General features: G+C 42.7%; 1 protein-coding gene across 1 annotated transcript in view; it reads left to right on the top strand.

The window, feature by feature from the left end:
- The window catches only part of mbtps2 (membrane-bound transcription factor peptidase, site 2), a 35,805-nt gene extending 16,223 nt beyond the window's left edge, over positions 1 to 19,582 (top strand). Inside the window, exons 7-13 of the mRNA XM_080417999.1 lie at positions 450 to 568; positions 7,421 to 7,601; positions 8,040 to 8,146; positions 11,479 to 11,683; positions 14,769 to 14,844; positions 18,363 to 19,041; positions 19,082 to 19,582. Coding sequence (XP_080274125.1) covers positions 450 to 568; positions 7,421 to 7,601; positions 8,040 to 8,146; positions 11,479 to 11,683; positions 14,769 to 14,844; positions 18,363 to 18,585 — 911 coding nt within the window. The 3' untranslated portion in view covers positions 18,586 to 19,041; positions 19,082 to 19,582. The remainder of the gene's footprint in view (positions 1 to 449; positions 569 to 7,420; positions 7,602 to 8,039; positions 8,147 to 11,478; positions 11,684 to 14,768; positions 14,845 to 18,362; positions 19,042 to 19,081) is intronic.
- The last annotated feature ends 242 nt before the right edge of the window (positions 19,583 to 19,824 follow it).

Here is a 19,824-nt window from a genome sequence, read left to right on the forward strand (position 1 = left end):
TGTCCTCCTTTCAAGCAGCGTTGCCAGATTCTGCGAGATAAATAAGCAAACCATTTCTATGAAAACAAGCCCAAAAGAAGTGACTATAATACAGGCCACACGTTAAACTTATACATGACTTATATTTGCATCGGATATTTGAAAATAGCAGAGCTTGTAGCTGCTATTTTAAACAAATAATTTTGGAAAAAAGTGACATTTTTAATTAGGTTTAGGCATATTATATATATATTATATATATATATATATATATATATATATATATATATATATATATATATATTATTATATTAGGCTTATTTGATTTGCACACTACTTACACTTTTAGTTTACAATGCCTGTGTGCTGTCAATTGTCTTACAATGCTGATGTCCTCACAGGTATAGTAATACTGTGTGTGTGTGTGTGTGTGTGTGTGTGTGTGTGTGTGTGTGTGTCTCTCTCTCTAGGAGTGTGGCACAACTTTGTCCTGTGTGTAGCAGCGCTGGGGTTCCTGTTCCTGTTGCCCGTCTTCCTGTTTCCTGTCTACTATACTGGAGCTGGAGCACTGGTCACTGAGGTCACTGAGGTCAGTGTGTGTTTGTACTCATTAATCACAGGGTCCATGGGGTTAATTACAGATGATTAGTGTTCACACATCATCACATTGGCTGACCCCTTGCTGTCCTGTGCAGGGGTCAGGGGTCATCAACATGTTGGTACACAGACAAACGTGTCCCTGGCACATTCTGTATTTTGGTTATAATGTGTACATAATCTATCCTAAATATTCAACAGTGTGTAGCTGCCTTAGGACAGCTTTTCCATTGGTCAGGGAGTCATCTGATGGTTAAGCACTTCACATTACACAAGTCTCTTTCTCGAAATCGGCTGCATAATATCGTTGTGGTTTTCACTATACGATTGATCAAAGGGATCACACATTTCACCACCATGCTCTCTAGACCCGATACATACATTTGTTTTTATTCCAATTCATTTTAACCGACGTCTCATGACAACGTGCAAGGCTCCCGTGAGACCGAGACAGGACGCTAATGATTGACATTAAATAATTCTCTATTCCTCTGTAAGTCTCTCTCTCTCTCTCTCTCTCTCTCTCTCTCTCTCTCTCTCTCTCTCTCTCTCTCTCTCTCTCGCTCTCATTTTTTGGGGGTTAATTGTTTCTAAAGTGTAGTTGCTTATTTGGGCTTGTTTCCATATGTTGTTTAAACCAGTGGTTCTCAAACAACCTCTGAAAATATGTTGTGCCATACACCGCCATGCAAGATTTGTGTGGATTTGGAAAACATTCCGCAATTTCCTGTTTTCTTTCAAGATTTTTCTTTGAAAATAACCGCTCACAACGAGCTTGTAGATCCGCTATTTTCAAATATCCAATGTATTTGTATATAGGTTTAAAGTGCCTGTGTGGCCTAGTCGCTTCTTTTGGGCTTGTTTTCATAGACCTGGTTGCTTATTTCTCTCGCAAAATCTGGCAACACTGGTCAGAAGAATTTCCTTGGTCGTTCAGCCCACGGTGATAAAAACAGAGATTGTGCTCTGGTTGGCTGTAGCATGGATCTCCTGGCAGAGTGATCACAACCTCATTCATACTGTAAGATCTCCAGTCGGAGAGAGAGCCAAATATCAAACATGCTAGAAATCTAAAAAAACGCTCCGGAAGGTCTCGCCGATCGCTTTTATGGCGGGTGGATCTTCTCTCGTTGCCTTTCACACGCAGCGAGCAACATCTCTGCGAGCAATGCCCGATCTTGCATCAGATCGCGGGTTTTGTCGGCGAACGGCAAAAAAAGGTCCCCGACAGCCAAATGGAACCAAATGTCCTACAGTGTGTTGTAGCCCTTCATTCTTTCATTGTTCCACTGGCATACCTGACATCATATACCACCTACTCATGGTCTGAGACTTTCTCATCAACATGGATACGTGTTCATCTTAACACATCGAGTGCCAAACGGTCCGGACCGTTTTTGAGGATCCAAACGAGAAGTGCCGAAAACGGTCCGGACCATTTTTGACCCAATTCTATTTTTATACGAGTGGCCCACGTGGGGCGCTAAAACGAAACTTTGACATCACCCAAGGAGTTTCTGAGAAGAAGAGGCTGGATGTGGCTCCATGTCAAAAATCCTTCCGGTCGGCGTTTTCAATGTTATCTCCTTGACTAAAAGCTTAATATCTCCATTTCTTTTTAACGTGGTGGAAACGAGCCGTTTTCGATCGGCGATCACGCTGCAATGGAGGATCGCGTTGGAAATATTATTGTTCCAGGCGTTAGTCGGGACCCTCCGCCGTCTCGCACGCACGCTTTGTTTACATGCACTTCCGCGTCGGGGCTTCTACAGCACGAAACGTATAACGCAAGTGGATGGAAGAAATGCAGGCACTCAACGTATAATATTTTAATAAACCTCTGGCACCCACGGAAACCACAACTCTTGAAACTAACAAATGAGTGGAGAAGTGTGAGTTAACACAGGATTGACCCTGGCAGCATTTTTTTAAAAACTTTTATTTAACCAGTAAAATCACATTGAGACCATGGTCTCTTTTATGAGTGTGCACTGGCCAAGAGAAGAGGCAAATACATGTTACACAGCTCTGCCAGTAACAACAAATACAGGACAAGACAAAGACAAACATAACATCCGTAATACCAAAAACCTACTACCAGGGAGACTCAGAGAGAGTCTAAATAGCTTACCAAAAACTTACTAATAAAAAGACTAATTAGAACAATATATAATGAAACTACTAAGCTAATATAGAACTAAGATCACAGCGTTTGCTACATTTGCATATCATCTGACTAAACCTTTCCAGCAGACAGAGAACTGAGAAAAAGGAACTGAAGTGTCAGCCATATGTATTTGTGTATCATACATGGAACTGGATAGAGCTCTGTCATCATTATTCTACTGGAAGTATGTGTCTCATCAGCCAGAACTGCACAGTGATGGTGAAGAAAGAGAACTTAAAAAGACACTTGCAGACAAACCACACGTCATGTGACTAGACATTTAGCAGACAGAGAACTGAGACAAATAAATAAACTAAGGAACTGAAATTTAAATTTTTATTATGAAAATATCAAGTCAAGTGCAATCATCAGTATGTTGTTATTGTTTGATGTGCATTAGACTTTTTTTTTCATAATTATACGTATTAAACTATTGACTTATTCTCTTTGCTTTATTTGAATGAGGGGTCTGTAATAAAATAAATGGCTAAATAGATCTCATGGCCACCATGAAACGGTTGGGGCCCAGAGGGGCCCTTCTGTTCTGACCTTCTTCAATTAGCACTCACGTCACAAATGTGTTTCATTGTGAGCTTGTAGATTGTTTTTCTTTTCTCCGAATATATTAAAGGTTCATTTAAATTAACGGTTCATTTACGGGAAAACACACAAAAAAATCCAAACGTAGAGACACGTCACATGCACATTTCCGCAGCCAAATACATAACATTTTGTGGTCCTTCACATGGAAGAAGTTTGAGACAACATACGTTTTATCAAAAAAACTGTTGGGATTGAGACGTTCATAGAACCTCCAGAAGCATAGATTTGAGTTAAAATGTATATAGGCCTATTCAAAGATTTACCTAGATTTCAAAAATAGCAGATCTACAAGCTCATAGCACGGCACTCTGCCGTGCTATGAGCTTGTAGATCTGCTATTTTTGTGCTGTGCTATGAGCTTGTAGATCTGCTATTTTTTTTTAATAGCCAAAGAAATGTAAAAAATGACACAGATTAGTTCCCAGTCTTAAAGCTTAGAGGACTTTTCTAGGAGCAGTTACACATTACAGACAGGTTCTCCTTCATGGCGGTTATGAAGGAGGGTAAAGATGTTTGTTAGAAAGACATTCCACATGTTGGTGACACTTCACACTGCTTTCTATAGAGACACTGTGTGGCTTAATCACTGAACCACAGTATGGAACATATTAAATATCATAAATTCAAGTCAAATCTTTAATTTGTGGGAATTTCTCAACTAAGGAGGGCCTGCATTTCTTTTAGCTTGGGCCGTCCTTGGCTCTGACGCTCTGTGGTGAACTCTGGAATGTGTGTTACACACTTTGTCTGAATACACACAATGTAAGAATGTGTCCTTTTTAATTCAAACAAGTCACTCACATGTAAATGGAAAAAAGGACAGGCTCACATGTTACATTTAAAAGTGCATTGTTGTCCATATTGAGAAGCAGAGATGATAATACATTCATAAACTGTATGTGTGTGTAGCACATTTCATGACATCACATGCAGCCCAAAGTGCTTTACATAAACATATCAATACAAGATTAAATGCAAGGAAAATGAAATGAACACAAACATTAAACAAGAACAAAACATTAAGATCAAATACATACAATACATCAAAAACTATTAAAAGGAAGCAAATTAAAACCATACAGTAAAAAAGTGTGTCTTGCGCTTTGCTTTTAACTCATTCAAACCAGGAACGCATCTGTGCGACCACTTGACCCATTACTGTATACTTTGGGCTATTCAAAGATAGCAGATCTACAAGCTCATAGCGCAGCACCGAGTGCCGCGCTATGAGCTTGTAGATCTGCTATTTTTTGAAAAATTGTGTGTGTGTGTGTGTGTGTGTGTGTGTGTGTGTGTGTGTGTGTGTGTGTGTGTGTGTGTGTGTGTGTGCTTTATTTATCTTTTCTATGTATCAGTCACTCCATGGAGACATGGCCTGGATATGTTTTAGTTTGTCTCATTCCTAAGACAATAATGTGATGACCAGCTGGTCATTAATTATTATCTTATGAATGAGACAAACTAAAACATATCCATAAATTCAAGTCTCTATGGGGTGAATAATCTTTTTTATTTTTTTTGGGGTGAACTATCCCTTTTTAAACAAAACAATAATAATGTTTAAAGTGTGTAATACACATTCCAGGGTTCACCACAGAGCTTCAGAGACAAGGAGCCCAAGCTAAACAATGATGTAGTTGAGACATTCCCACAAATTAAACATTTGACTTGAATTTATGATATTTAATAAGTTCCACACTGTGTTACAGTAGGCTGCCCTATAGAGCGTGCCAACGTGTCGTCACCACGGGGGGGGCGTGGCATTGGGCAATGTTAAGTCAACCTGGTTTTTACCCCTCAAAGATGTCCGCCGCTACCAAAACACACTTGTTGACGCCCCCTTCAGGATTTTTGGCGCGCTCTATAGCGTGTCTGATATCTGGTGTAGAGGGCGGGTTCAAAATCTCAGGAGAAAAAATACCTCTGGGAGTCTGGGTTCGACTCCCGCTTGGGACGTTACTTTTTCAAACAACCGCGGACCACTTTTTTTCGCCGATAAAGTATAGTTTTGGACCGGACCGCGATGGAGGGGCGCAGTCTCAAGCGAACGTGAGCCACGAGAGGCACCACCAAGCGGGCGAGTTGCGGTGCCGAACGTTGCGAAGTTCGCTTTGAGCCTACTCAGCCCCGTCCGAGTTATATACCGATAGAGTTATGTACCGATAGAGTTATGTACCGATAGAGTTATATACCGATAGAGTTATGTACAGATAGAGTTATGTACCGATAGAGTTATGTACCGATAGAGTTATGTACCGATAGAGTTATGTACCGATAGAGTTATGTACCGATAGAGTTATGTACCGATAGAGTTATGTACCGATAGAGTTATGTACCGATAGAGTTATGTACCGATAGAGTTATGTACCGATAGAGTTATGTACAGATAGAGTTATGTACAGATAGAGTTATGTACAGATAGAGTTATGTACCGATAGAGTTATGTACCGATAGAGTTATTTACCGATAGAGTTATGTACCGATAGAGTTATGTACCGATAGGCACAGAATAGTAAATGATGTTGTGAGGACTGCGTTTGCCCCAACTGACACTCTAAGTGACTACTGGCCAATCACAGCGCGTCTTTCCCGGGACTTAACCAACTCTCAACTTCCGGTCCCCAACCACAGTGCACTTACATAGCTCGCGTCAACAGGCTGGTCCAGGCTCTTATTTTTGAGCAAAACTAAAAAAATAAAAGCCTGGAGATGGAGGCTAGTGTTACAGTGACTAAGCGCTCTACCCCCAGCCACACATTGGCCCTCATTTATCAACGCGGTGCACTGCAGACCAAATAATGGGCGTACGGCGAGATCACCGTAACTTTAGGCATTTATCAATATATCCTGACGTTGGCTTCATCCTACCGTACGCTGAGATCTCACGTCTGGTAGAGACCAGTTGTTGACGTTGGCTGCGCCCGTTTATTCCATCGTAGACCTGAGGAGCAGCATTGTCTGACTGTCTGACAGGCATCTGGACACATAATCCACTCACTAATAAATAATACCTGTAAAAATATAACATTTTATAAACAAATGTAAACAAACTGCTTTAACAGTCATTCGGTTAAGCTTGCAGATCTGGCTGCATTGGCTATTTGAAAATAGCAGATCTACAAACAGGTCTCATCTCGACACGTTGTGAGCTTGTAGATCTGCTATTTTCAAAATATACGAGCGCTTCTGCGAGAGCATTTTCGGGAGCCCCGACCATCTTTTCATGGACAGTGAGGTCTACAAACTTACAGTAGCTTCTATGTTATGGAGTTATGTCATTATGTAGGCTACACAACCTGGCTGGGTTAAGGATATAAACCCGACGATCGAATCTCTTATTAACGTGGCAGCACAGGATCCCTGCCGCCCGTCCGAGTCTCACGGGGAATATCCTACATGACTGCTTGTGCACTGCTCGGTATGGGTTAAATTAATTAATATACAAACCCCATTCATGGCGATTTGATTGTTATCATAATATGTCATTCATGTAGGCTACAAGCCTACGTGACATTGTATTGTAATTCAAAATGGTCCCATGGCGCTATGAGCTTGTAGATCTGCTATTTCTGAATAGCCAAAGAAATGTCCGTAGGGTACACATACATGTACCTCTCTCTGCCACTAGGGGTCTCCAGCGGACGGGCCCAGGGGCATGTCCGTAGGGGACACATGTACCTCTCTCTGCCACTAGGGGTCTCCAGCGGACGGGCCCAGGGGCATGTCTGTAGGGGACACATAGTAATACATGTACCTCTCTCTGCCACTAGGGGTCTCCAGCGGACGGGCCCAGGGGCAGGTCTGTAGGGGACACATAGTGACACATGTACCTCTCTCTGCCACTAGGGGTCTCCAGCGGACGGGCCCAGGGGCATGTCTGTAGGGGACACATAGTAATACATGTACCTCTCTCTGCCACTAGGGGTCTCCAGCGGACGGGCCCAGGGGCATGTCTGTAGGGGACACATAGTGACACATATTCCTCTCTCTGCCACTAGGGGTCTCCAGCGGACGGGCCCAGGGGCATGTCCGTAGGGGACACATAGTAATACATGTACCTCTCTCTGCCACTAGGGGTCTCCAGCGGACGGGCCCAGGGGCATGTCTGTAGGGGACATCGTGACGGCGCTGGAGGACTGCCCCGTCAGCGGCGTAGAGGACTGGACCGGCTGTCTGTCCCGCCTGTCCCTCAGGCCTCAGACCGGGTACTGTGTCCCCGTCACCAGCCTGCAGCACAGCTGGGCCCACGGCAGAGGTGGGTGGAGTCTCTCCTTTTGTTAAAGGACTAGTTCACCACAAAAGATGACTTGTTTTATATCAATTACACACAACATGAAGACTTGAATTCATGGAGATGTTTTAGTTTTTGTTGCATTCCTGAGTGTGATGACCAGTGGAGTCTCAATGAGTATAGCAGATCTACAAGCTCACAGCGTGTCACTTTATGAGCTTGTAGATCTGCTATTTTTGGGCTTTAGGCTTACGGTTAAAAATGATTAAAAAAATGTATATTTTTAAAATACATTCATAAAAGTGTTGTCCTACAATGTCAACAAGTCTAGTAAGTGTGTGTGTGTGTGTGTGTGTGTGTGTGTGTGTGTGTGTGTGTGTGTGTGTGTGTGTGTGTGTGTGTGTGTGTGTGTGTGTGTGTGTGTGTGTGTGTGTGTGTGTGTGTGTGTGTGTGTGTGGTCAGCCTACAAGCGGTTGGACGGTACCATGGACTGCTGCAGTAACAACAGCCTGACTGACCTCTGCTTCTCCTACACTGACCCTGTGGACCGGAAGAGCAAGGAGAGAGAGGTACACACACACACACACACAGTTAACGAAAACTAAAATTGAAAAATCATATTTGTTAACTGTACTAAATACACTAAATAAACTACAATAAAAAATAAAACAATAACTAACTGGAACTGTATTGTTATGTGTGTTTGTAAAACTAACTGACATTACACAAACATGTCATTAGTTTTAGTTTGTGGATGGTTGGTGGTTCATCTGTAACTGAATACCTTTTAAAATACTATCTTCTGTTAGGTTTGTATTACATAATTTACCTTTTCAATCCTGCACCTGACAAATAACCCAAGGTATAACACATTAACACTAACACTGATACAAAGAAACTAAAACTATTAGCATTTAAACAAATATAAACTAGCAAATCCTCTCTAAAAAACAATTAAAACGAATGGAATTGCGCACACACACTCTCTCCATACACTCTGAGATAAACACTTTGTTCCACAGATGATACCGAACACACACACACACACACACACACCCACACCCACACCCACACACCCACACCCACACCCACACCCACACCCACACACACACACAGACAGTGATAAAGTAATTCTGTGTTGCAGTATGCCAGTGCGTAACATGGTTTAATAGAGTAATGATTCAAGTTTCTTTATTAGGATAAACTCCTTGAGATGAGCCATCTCGTTTTAGAGGAGGTCTCAACATAAATACATGTCACAATCGTTACATGTACACGGAGTAGACAAAACAAATAACTAGACAAACGAAACAAAAACAGACACACAATAACATTATGAACCTTGACAAACATCGCAGCCTTACGATGCATAAAATCCAGTAATATAACACATTTTGAACACAGTGACTAAAGAACAGTATTTAGACAATTAGAACTGAAAATAATAAAGTATGGCGTCATGTATGATGGCAGGTTTATCGATAACAAGAGCATACAACTTCAAAGTAAGAAGACAGTGCACATTTAAAAAGTGGGAATGTTGAAATGGATCTGATATTAACCGGTAAATTATACCAATCTGAAGGAGCTTTGAAAGAAAAGGCAATTATACTTCTTGCCAACTGGACAGTAAAGTAAACCTGTGTAGAGTGTCTGGTACGTTGTGTTGAAGGAATGGGAACTAAAAAGCGTTTAAGGTAGATGGGATAACTAAAATAAATACATTTGAATACCATTTGAAGCCAGTGCATGCGTCTTCTTACTTTTAGTGATTGCCATTGAAGTCTGTCATACATTATGCAGTGGTGTGTGAGAAAAGGACAACCAAGGACAAATCTACAGAGTCTATTGTATGCTGTGTTAAGTGGAACAAGATCTTTCTTCGAGGCATTTTGATATACCACGTCACAATAATCAAACAATGGAAGTATTAATTGTGTAGCCAGTTTCTTACGGACATTGAGTGAAAAACAGTCTCTGGATCTATATAAGACACTTATTCCAAAGTTAACCTTTTTTAGAACATGATTAATGTGAGATTTAAATGTGAGTTCTGAGTCCAGCCATACACCAAGATATTTTATGTTGTCAGCTTTATGCAGAGGCATGCCGTCATGACTGGTTATTATAAAAGAAGCAGGAGTGGATTTGAGTTTAGGTCTAGTGCCAAAGATCATGATAAAAGTCTTTGATTTATTAAGCAGTAATTTGTTATGCAAGAGCCAGTTTTGTAAAATATTGTAGTCATATTGCAAAGAGGCTTGAATTTGTGATGTATCTGAACTGGATGTATAGATAACCGTGTCATCGGCATAAAGCTGGGAACTAATGTAGAACCCTGCGGAACGCCTTTTTGTTGAACCACCATGGAAGATGTATTTCCTTGCAGGACAACACGCTTTTCTATTATGTAGGTATGAGTTGAACCACAGAAGGGCATTTTGCGAAAGGCCAATAGCATGAAGCTTGTCTAAAAGAAGATATCGGTCAACTAAATCGAAAGCTTTTGTTAAATCAATAAATATTGCACCAGTCAGTTGACCATTCCCTGCTGAGGAATATACATCATTTGTGAGTTTAAGTAATGCAGTTGTAGTGGAATGATTGGGCCTAAAACCTGATTGAAATTCAGATCAAATGTTATTAGTAGTGGTATAATGGGAAAGTTGGTTATAAATTAATTTTTCAAAAACTTTGGCAGTGGAGCAAATAATAGATTTAGGTCTATAATTATCAAGATTGAGTACATCGCCTCCTTTATGAAGTGGAGTGATACGGGCATGTTTAAAAATAGCTGGAAGCTCACTGGTAGACAAGGAAAGATTAAATAAATCGGCAAGTGGGTACATAATTATGTGGGCAGCTAACTTAAGAAACCGGTTTTCAACTCCATCCGGTCACAGTAGAATCAGCCCATTAAAGATAGTAAATACAGTCCTTTATACCTCGCAGGAACCTCTGCAACAAATAGAGTAATAAAGTAATAAAGTAATAAAGTAATAGAGTAATAAAGTAATAGAGTAATAAAGTAATAAAGTAATAGAGTAATAAAGTAATAAAGTAATAGAGTAATAGATTAATAGAGTAATAGAGTAATAAAGTAATAAAGTAATGGAGTAATGGAGTACTAGAGTAATAAAGTAATAGAGTATATCTCTGTGTTGCAGTATGCCTGTATGCCGGTGCGTAAGATGGTTTAATAGAGTAATAAAGTAATAGAGTAATAGAGTATCTCTGTGTTGCAGTATGCCTGTATGCCGGTGCGTAAGATGGTTTAATAGAGTAATAAAGTAATAAAGTAATAGAGTAATAGAGTAATAGAGTAATAGAGTATCTCTGTGTTGCAGTATGCCTGTATGCCGGTGCGTAAGATGGTTTAATAGAGTAATAAAGTAATAGAGTAATAGAGTAATAAAGTAATAGAGTATCTCTGTGTTGCAGTATGCCTGTATGCCGGTGCGTAAGATGGTTTAATAGAGTAATAAAGTAATAAAGTAATAGAGTAATAAAGTAATAGAGTATATCTCTGTGTTGCAGTATGCCTGTATGCCGGTGCGTAAGATGGTTTAATAGAGTAATAAAGTAATAGAGTAATATAGTAATAGAGTATCTCTGTGTTGCAGTATGCCTGTATGCCGGTGCGTAAGATGGTTTAATAGAGTAATAGAGTAATAGAGTAATATAGTAATAGAGTATCTCTGTGTTGCAGTATGCCTGTATGCCGGTGCGTAAGATGGTTTAATAGAGTAATAGAGTAATAGAGTAATAGAGTAATAGAGTATATCTCTGTGTTGCAGTATGCCTGTATGCCGGTGCGTAAGATGGTTTAATAGAGTAATAAAGTAATAAAGTAATAGAGTAATAGAGTACTAGAGTAATAGAGTATATCTCTGTGTTGCAGTATGCCTGTATGCCGGTGCGTAAGATGGTCTCGGGGACCAGGGTTTGTCATAGTGATGAGGACTGTCTAAGCCCCGCCTCCTCTGAGAGAGCCAGTGTGTGTGTGACCCCATCCCTGGAGAACCAGACCCGCTTCATCAGGGTCACACACCCCCCCAACACCGCCATGCTGTTTGTGGGCTACCCCCCCCACCTACAGTATGCAGGTACGTTCACCCCCCCCCCAACACCCCCCCAACACACACATGCTGTTTGTGGGGTACCCCCCCCCACCTACAGTATGCAGGTACGTTCACCCCCCCCCCCCCCCCCCAACACCCCCCCAACACCCACATGCTGTTTGTGGGCTACCCCCCCCACCTACAGTATGCAGGTACGTTCACCCCCCCTTTAACCCATTAACACATCGACCGCCAGAGGTTAATCTCATAATGTACTCACCAGTGCCAAGGTGTTTTTGTTGTTTTTTTGTTTTTTTCATGTCGCCATAGATCTTGTTAAAATCCTTAAGATTGAGCCGTACGGTCTGTTTACATCCGCGAGATCTCCCTGTATCTCCCAGTGAAAACCACGTGTCAAACGGGGCATCCATGTTTGAGTTAGAGCGGATTACGTTAAACAGTGAAATGCGAGGAGAAAAAACTACAGGAAGAGAATTGAGTTTCAGTTTCGTCTGTAGAATGGGAAGCGGGCGTGATCGTGAAAACCGGATCCCAAATAATTCTATTTCCTGTCATCAAACCGGAAACGGAAGTGGATCAAAACAATTCCGAAAGTGCACCCGGACCGCGCATGCGCGAAAAGACCGCAGCCCGTAGGGCTACGGTCTCGGCGCTTAACAGTTGGATTTAACGGACTACGTTCTTGGCGGTTAATGTGTTAAGACCTGAGAAGATTCTAGAAATGTCTTCTAAATCCTAAAAATAAAATATAATTCCCCTCGATTTTTCAAAAATAGCAGATCTACAAGCTCATAGCGCGGCACTCGGTGCCGCGCTATGAGCTTGTAGATCTGCTATTTTTGAATAGCCTAAAGAAATCTAAAGTGACACAGATGCGTTACAGGTATCAATGGGTTAAAAAAACAGATAATGGTCTGGTTGTTTGACCTGATCCGAAAGCCGCTATGGTCACCTTGCTAAACTAAAGGCCTAAGTCATGTTTTGAGGACATTTTTATTTGTGCCTAAGTCAGCTCCTCATGACACTGGACACCTGTCTGGTAAAATGGCTTTATTGAATCTCCTAATTGAAAAGGATCACGCTGTTCCCTCCCCTTTTAGTCAAATGGATCTCCCTAGTGTGACTTGGGACAAAATAGGCCATTTTGTTTGGCCTAAAGTCACATGGTTTTGTGACTTAGGTCCCCAGTTCAAATATGATTATTTTAGGGGTGTCTCGGCTTGAAAAGGTTGAGAACCGCTGGCCTAGACAGTTTGCTGAAGGTTTAATTACAGGTTTAATTGTATTGTGTGTAAACACTGTGTGTATTTAGAGTTGTGTATTGTGTGTAAACACAGTGTGTATTTAGAGTTGTGGTGAAAGAAGCTAAAGACATGATTGTGTAACTGTCTGTCTGTCTGTCTGTCTGTCTGTCTGTCTGTCTGTCCTCCCTTTAGCATTTATTCTGTTTTGTCCATTTTTAGGCATTTCTCTTGATGGACATTTTCCAGCTATTTATAAAAAAGCGGAAACGTCAGAATAAACAAAAAGTCCCTTAGTCACCAAAACGAGAAGCAACTAGTGTTAACCCATTAAGACTGGGAACACATCTTTGTCAGTTAAAGATTTATTTGGCTATTGTTTTTTTTTTATCGTGGAAAATTGTGCAAATCTTAGAATATATATATGTATGTGTTTTAAAGCAAAAAAAATAACACCGATCTGTGCCGGTCGGCGGCCAAATCCATCATTTTGGGGGTCATTTTGGGGGTCCTTGACATGAAAAAGGTTTGGGAGCCACTGATATTGTAGCAACACAGTTATGTCTGTATATGAATATGAGTTTAGAAGACGCTTGTAGAATCCCCCAGAAGCAAAGATTTGAGTTACAAATCTGTGCCACGCTATGAGCTTGTAGATCTGCTATTTATAAACAGCCCAAAGTATAACATAAAGGTTATAGCTATACACATCTAAAGTGTGTGTTCCCGGATTGAATGCTTTAAAAAAGCAGAAACAGCAGAATAATCAAACGGTCCCTTTAGTCACTGAAATGAGAAGGAACTGGTGTTCAAAACAAAGAGCTCAGACCCAAACTAGAAGAACATCTCCCTGTCTCTCTAGAACGATCATGTGCTGTATCATGTGTCATTTTAAGATGTATTTGGCTATTAAAAAATAGCAGATCTACAAGCTCATAGTGCGGCACCGAGTGCCGCACTATGAGCTTGTAGATCTGCTATTTTTGAAAAATCCCTGGCTCAAAATGTTTTTGAGATGGTGGTCCACAGCAAATAGAGCATCGCAGTTCCCGCCCCTTCCGGGTTCCACTGCAAAAAACTCAATGCATTTTTCCCATTGACATTTCCAAAAATATTTATATCAATTAATTTAAGCCTAGAATCAAGCCAATAAAACATGACCATCATCATGACCATAAAACGTTTGATTCTGTGATTATTATTTTTTTAAACGGCAAAACAAAGGGTATTTATTAAATATAGTATATCATATAATTAAATATAAAAATACGTTTTATGGTCATGATGATGGTCATGTTTTATTGGCTTGATTCTAGGCTTAAATTAATTGATATAAATATTTTTGGAAATGTCAATGGGAAAAATTCATTGAGTTTTTCCTTCCGGCACCAGGAAAAACCAGGAAGTGGGCGGGAACTGCGATGCTCTATTCACATCATTCTGGGGGTCATTGACATGAGAAAAGTCTAAGAACCACTGAGTTATCCATCATTTCATGGATTTTCCGATATTGTCCAACTCTTAAGTTACGATACCGATACATGCAGGATGTTTAGTTTTCACTAAAACTAACGTCAGGAACAACATCTCCTCCTGTGTTAGAATGAACACATTAAGTCTCATTTTATCCTGTGAATTGTATTGCATTCATGAATGGCTATAACCCTATGTGTGTGTGTGTGTGTGTGTGTGTGTGTGTGTGTGTGTGTGTGTGTGTGTGTGTGTGTGTGTGTGTGTGTGTGTGTGTGTGTGTGTGTGTGTGTGTGTGTGTGTGTGTGTGTGTGTGTGTGTGTGTGTGTGTGTGTGTGTGTGTGTGTGTGTGTGTGTGTGTGTGTGTGTGTGTGTGTGTGTGTGTGTGTGCTCCTCAGTGAGCCTGACCAGCTTCATCCCTCGGTTAGGATTCCTCAACCTGGAGCTGCCGGTGTTCCTGGAAACCTTCTGCAAGTATCCTCTGAAACATCTGTCCTTTATAAACATCTGTCCTTTATAAACATCTGTTATAAACATCTGTCCCCTGGCCTGTTGTCCAGGGGACAGATGTTTATAGCGCGGCACTGAGTGCCACCCTGCCAGAGCTTGTAGATCTGATATTTTGAAGAACTCGATTCTTTTTTGCAAATCTTTGAATATATTTATGTTTTAAAGCAAAACATCTTACTCCGATCTGTGTTCTGGGGGGTCCCTGGAACAACATATTTTGAGATGGGGGTCCGTGGCCAAAAATACATATCATTCGGGTCCTTGACATGAAAAAGTTGACTGTTTGAACCATTGTAAAGAGCTTTGAGTAAGTTTGAGAAAAGCGCCATAAAAATGCAATTCATTATTATGTTTATAACATCTGTCTCCTGGCCTGTTGTCCAGGGGACAGATGTTTATAACATCTGTCTCCTGGCCTGTTGTCCAGGGGACAGATGTTTATAACATCTGTCTCCTGGCCTGTTGTCCAGGGGACAGATGTTTATAACATCTGTCTCCTGGCCTGTTGTCAAGGGGACAGATGTTTAACATCTGTCTCCTGGCCTGTTGTCAAGGGGACAGATGTTTAACATCTGTCTCCTGGCCTGTTGTCCAGGGGACAGATGTTTATAAACATCTATTTGGTAACAGTCAGTACAGTAAGTACAGTAAGTAGCCTCAGTTCAAATAAGTAGCCTCAGGAACTTTTGATTGATTGAATACTTTATTTATAAAGACATGGAAAGAAGTACATGGAAGTACAGTTCACAATACAAGGTCCTCTAAACTGGAGTCTTATTTAAAATGAGATCCCTGTGCACTCACATCATGAGGACATTTAAGAAGACATACAGATATACACTTAAAGTTGTACAATGCAAAATCACAAATAACGATTTTTAGCAACCTCTGCTGGTCGCTACCGTCACTGCATACAATTTCCCTAGTCCTCGATTACCCAGAATTCCATTCGTTTTCACCGGAAGCCGGAAGCGTTTCAAAAAGCGATCTTTTAATTGTTTTATACTATCTACGGATCGTTTCTCTTAGCCAGTGGAGCATTAGTTACCATGAGCTGTGCTTTCTTTTTCTGTTCTTTTTCGATCTCCCAATTCTACATTCTCTTAAAATCAGCGTGAGGTTCCTTTTTGTTAATAGCGCGGTAGTTCCTGGCCAAACAGGAAACCGTTGCGGTAGTTCCTGAGGACGTCGGCCACGACGTCATGACGTTGGCCAGGAACGTCATTTTCCCGGGAAAGTCCCCCCCGTACACGTTCAATAGAAAATATATAAATAAAAGGCTTCCGGGGGTGAAATTCACGGAGTGGGTGTTGTGAAACTTTTGCCACTCGCAAAAGATATACAATTTAACTTTAGTTTTGTTGAAAACGTTACCTAGTATTACTTTAAGACTCAGACAGACTCAGACAGACTCAGTCAGACTCAGACAGACTCAGACAGACTCAGACAGACTCAGTCAGACTCAGTCAGACTCAGTCAGACTCAGTCAGACTCAGACAGACTCAGTCAGACTCAGACAGACTCAGACAGACTCAGACAGACTCAGACAGACTCAGACAGACTCAGTCAGACTCAGTCAGACTCAGACAGACTCAGTCAGACTCAGACAGACTCAGACAGACTCAGTCAGACTCAGACAGACTCAGACAGACTCAGTCAGACTCAGACAGACTCAGTCAGACTCAGTCAGACTCAGTCAGACTCAGACAGTCAGACTCAGTCAGACTCAGACAGACTCAGACAGACTCAGTCAGACTCAGACAGTCAGACTCAGTCAGACTCAGACAGACTCAGACAGACTCAGACAGACTCAGTCAGACTCAGACAGTCAGACTCAGACAGACTCAGACAGACTCAGTCAGACTCAGACAGTCAGACTCAGTCAGACTCAGTCAGACTCAGTCAGACTCAGACAGTCAGACTCAGTCAGACTCAGACAGTCAGACTCAGTCAGACTCAGTCAGACTCAGACAGTCAGACTCAGTCAGACTCAGTCAGACTCAGTCAGACTCAGACAGACTCAGTCAGACTCAGACAGTCAGACTCAGACAGACTCAGTCAGACTCAGTCAGACTCAGACAGACTCAGTCAGACTCAGACAGTCAGACTCAGTCAAACTCAGTCAGACTCAGTCAGACTCAGACAGACTCAGTCAGACTCAGACAGTCAGACTCAGACAGACTCAGTCAGACTCAGACAGTCAGACTCAGTCAGACTCAGTCAGACTCAGACAGACTCAGTCAGACTCAGTCAGACTCAGACAGACTCAGTCAGACTCAGACAGACTCAGACAGACTCAGTCAGACTCAGACAGACTCAGACAGACTCAGACAGTCAGACTCAGACAGACTCAGACAGACTCAGTCAGACTCAGACAGACTCAGTCAGACTCAGACAGTCAGACTCAGACAGACTCAGACAGACTCAGTCAGACTCAGACAGACTCAGACAGACTCAGTCAGACTCAGACAGTCAGACTCAGACAGACTCAGTCAGACTCAGTCAGACTCAGACAGACTCAGTCAGACTCAGTCAGACTCAGACAGACTCAGACAGACTCAGTCAGACTCAGACAGACTCAGTCAGACTCAGTCAGACTCAGACAGACTCAGTCAGACTCAGACAGACTCAGTCAGACTCAGACAGACTCAGACAGACTCAGTCAGACTCAGTCAGACTCAGACAGACTCAGACAGACTCAGTCAGACTCAGACAGACTCAGTCAGACTCAGTCAGACTCAGACAGACTCAGTCAGACTCAGACAGACTCAGACAGACTCAGACAGACTCAGTCAGACAGACTCAGACAGACTCAGTCAGACTCAGACAGACTCAGACAGGGGCCAGTTTGTAATGTCAGCCTCCTGAAGGTGATTCTTTAGGGTAGATTTGAAAGTGAGTAGGGTTTTACACTCCTTTACTCCTTTTGGTAGGGCATTCCACATTTTTGTTGAATAGCATGAGAACGAGTTCATTCCCTATGTTGAGCCAAATCTGGGTTGAACATGATCAGTGGAGCTGCCTCTGGTGTTATGATCGTGGACTTGATTTATGTTTTGGAAGTATTTAGACAAATACAGGGGGATCCCAATGTTGTGGTGTATCTTGAAGACCAGGCCCATAGCAAGTTGCTGTACTCTGTCCTCAACCCTAAGCCATCCAATCCTAGCAAAATGAGCAGGGGTTAGATGGGTTCTGTGATTGAGGCCCAGAAGTAGCCTTACTACTTTGTTTTGGGATGTCTGGAGCCTTGTTTTAAGGCCTTAGTGTTGTTGTGATACCATGAGGAGCATGCATAGTCAAAATGACACACAGCCAAATGAACCAACAGCTCTTACAGTCTTTGGTATGACCCGAGCCGGGAATCGAACCCCCGACCTCTAGCGGTGGTGAACTCTATATATATATATATATATGTGTATGTGTGTGTGTGTGTGTGTGTATATATATATGTGTATATAAACCCTTAACCTCCTCATCAGATACATAGTGTCTCTTAGCGGGGCTCTAGCGGTGGTGAACTCGGTGCCGTGCTTCGCTCTGGACGGTCAGTGGATGCTGTCCGCTCTGCTGGAGGCCACGCTGGTCTCCGTGGTGACCGACCGGCAGCGCCGCGAGCTGATTGGCTTCTTCCTGCTGCTGGGGGGCTCCGCCCTATTGGCCGCCAACGTGGCTCTGGGCCTGTGGATGGTGACGGCCCGGTAACCACGGTGACAGAACCCGGGGGTCGTACCGCCCCCTCCTGTCCATATGAGGAAACACAGGCTACACTCTGTCTGTGTGTGTGGACCAATGAACTGAAAGAACTGCGTTACCCAGCAAGCACCGGGGCCAAGCGGACGAACAGAGCATGCTGGGAGTTTGTTACGGTCATGTGATCCTCATGGCCCGAGGCCCCGCCCCCGGGTGGTTCTTCAAAGTGGGGTCCGAGGACCCCCCCCCCAGGGGGTCCCTGAGGGGGGTCCCTGAGGGGGGTCCCAGGGGGTCCCGCTGTAAAATAAATGAGTTAATATTACTGTACAGTATAGCATCACATTCAGTGTAACCACTTTAAACCTATTAGACATCCGCTATTTGTAGATCTGCTTTTTTCAACACACATCTGGTATGGGGTGGGGGTCCCCCTGTTTTCAGATGGGGGGGCGGGGTGGGGGTCCCCCTGTTTTCAGATGGGGGGGCGGGGTGGGGTGGGGGTCCGCAGCCAAATACATATTTATTTGGGGGGTCCTTGACATGAAAAAGTTTGAGAACCACTAAGATAGACCATCGATATATGTGCCACGCCCCCCATGCCACGCCTCTATACCACGCCCCATGCCACGCCTCTATACCACGCCCCATGCCACGCCTCTATACCATGCCCCCATGCCACGCCTCTATACCACGCCTCTATACCACGCCCCCATGCCATGCCTCTATAACACTCCCCCATGCCACGCCTCTATACCACGCCCCCATGCCACGCCTCTATACCACGCCCCCATGCCACGCCTCTATACCACGCCCCCATGCCACGCCTCTATACCACACCCCCATGCCACGCCTCTATACCACGCCCCCATGCCACGCCTCTATACCACGCCCCCATGCCACGCCTCTATACCACACCCCCACGGCACGCCCCCTGTACACACTTTTGGGGGGAAACCTCAGACACTCCAAACCTTTCCAGGATTCAAATTTAAAAAATTGCAAAAAAAAAGTAGCAGATCTACAAGCTCGAAACGCGTCGCTTCGCACCGCGTTTGGAGCTTGTAGATCTGCTACTGTCGTGTGAAGCTGTAGTTTGATCATGTAGGATCGTTAATTTACGATTTAAAAACACAAAAGGTTAAATTATGGAGACGAGAGGTTTCTGCTCCATCATGACGTCATTTCATCACTCATTCAGATGGAGTCACTTGTGACTGTTTACAACTGACTGTACAATCTAATGTACTGTAC

The sequence above is a fragment of the Gymnoscopelus braueri genome, assembly GCF_963280865.1.
Source record: "Gymnoscopelus braueri genome assembly, chromosome: 21".
Taxonomy (NCBI): domain Eukaryota; kingdom Metazoa; phylum Chordata; class Actinopteri; order Myctophiformes; family Myctophidae; genus Gymnoscopelus; species Gymnoscopelus braueri.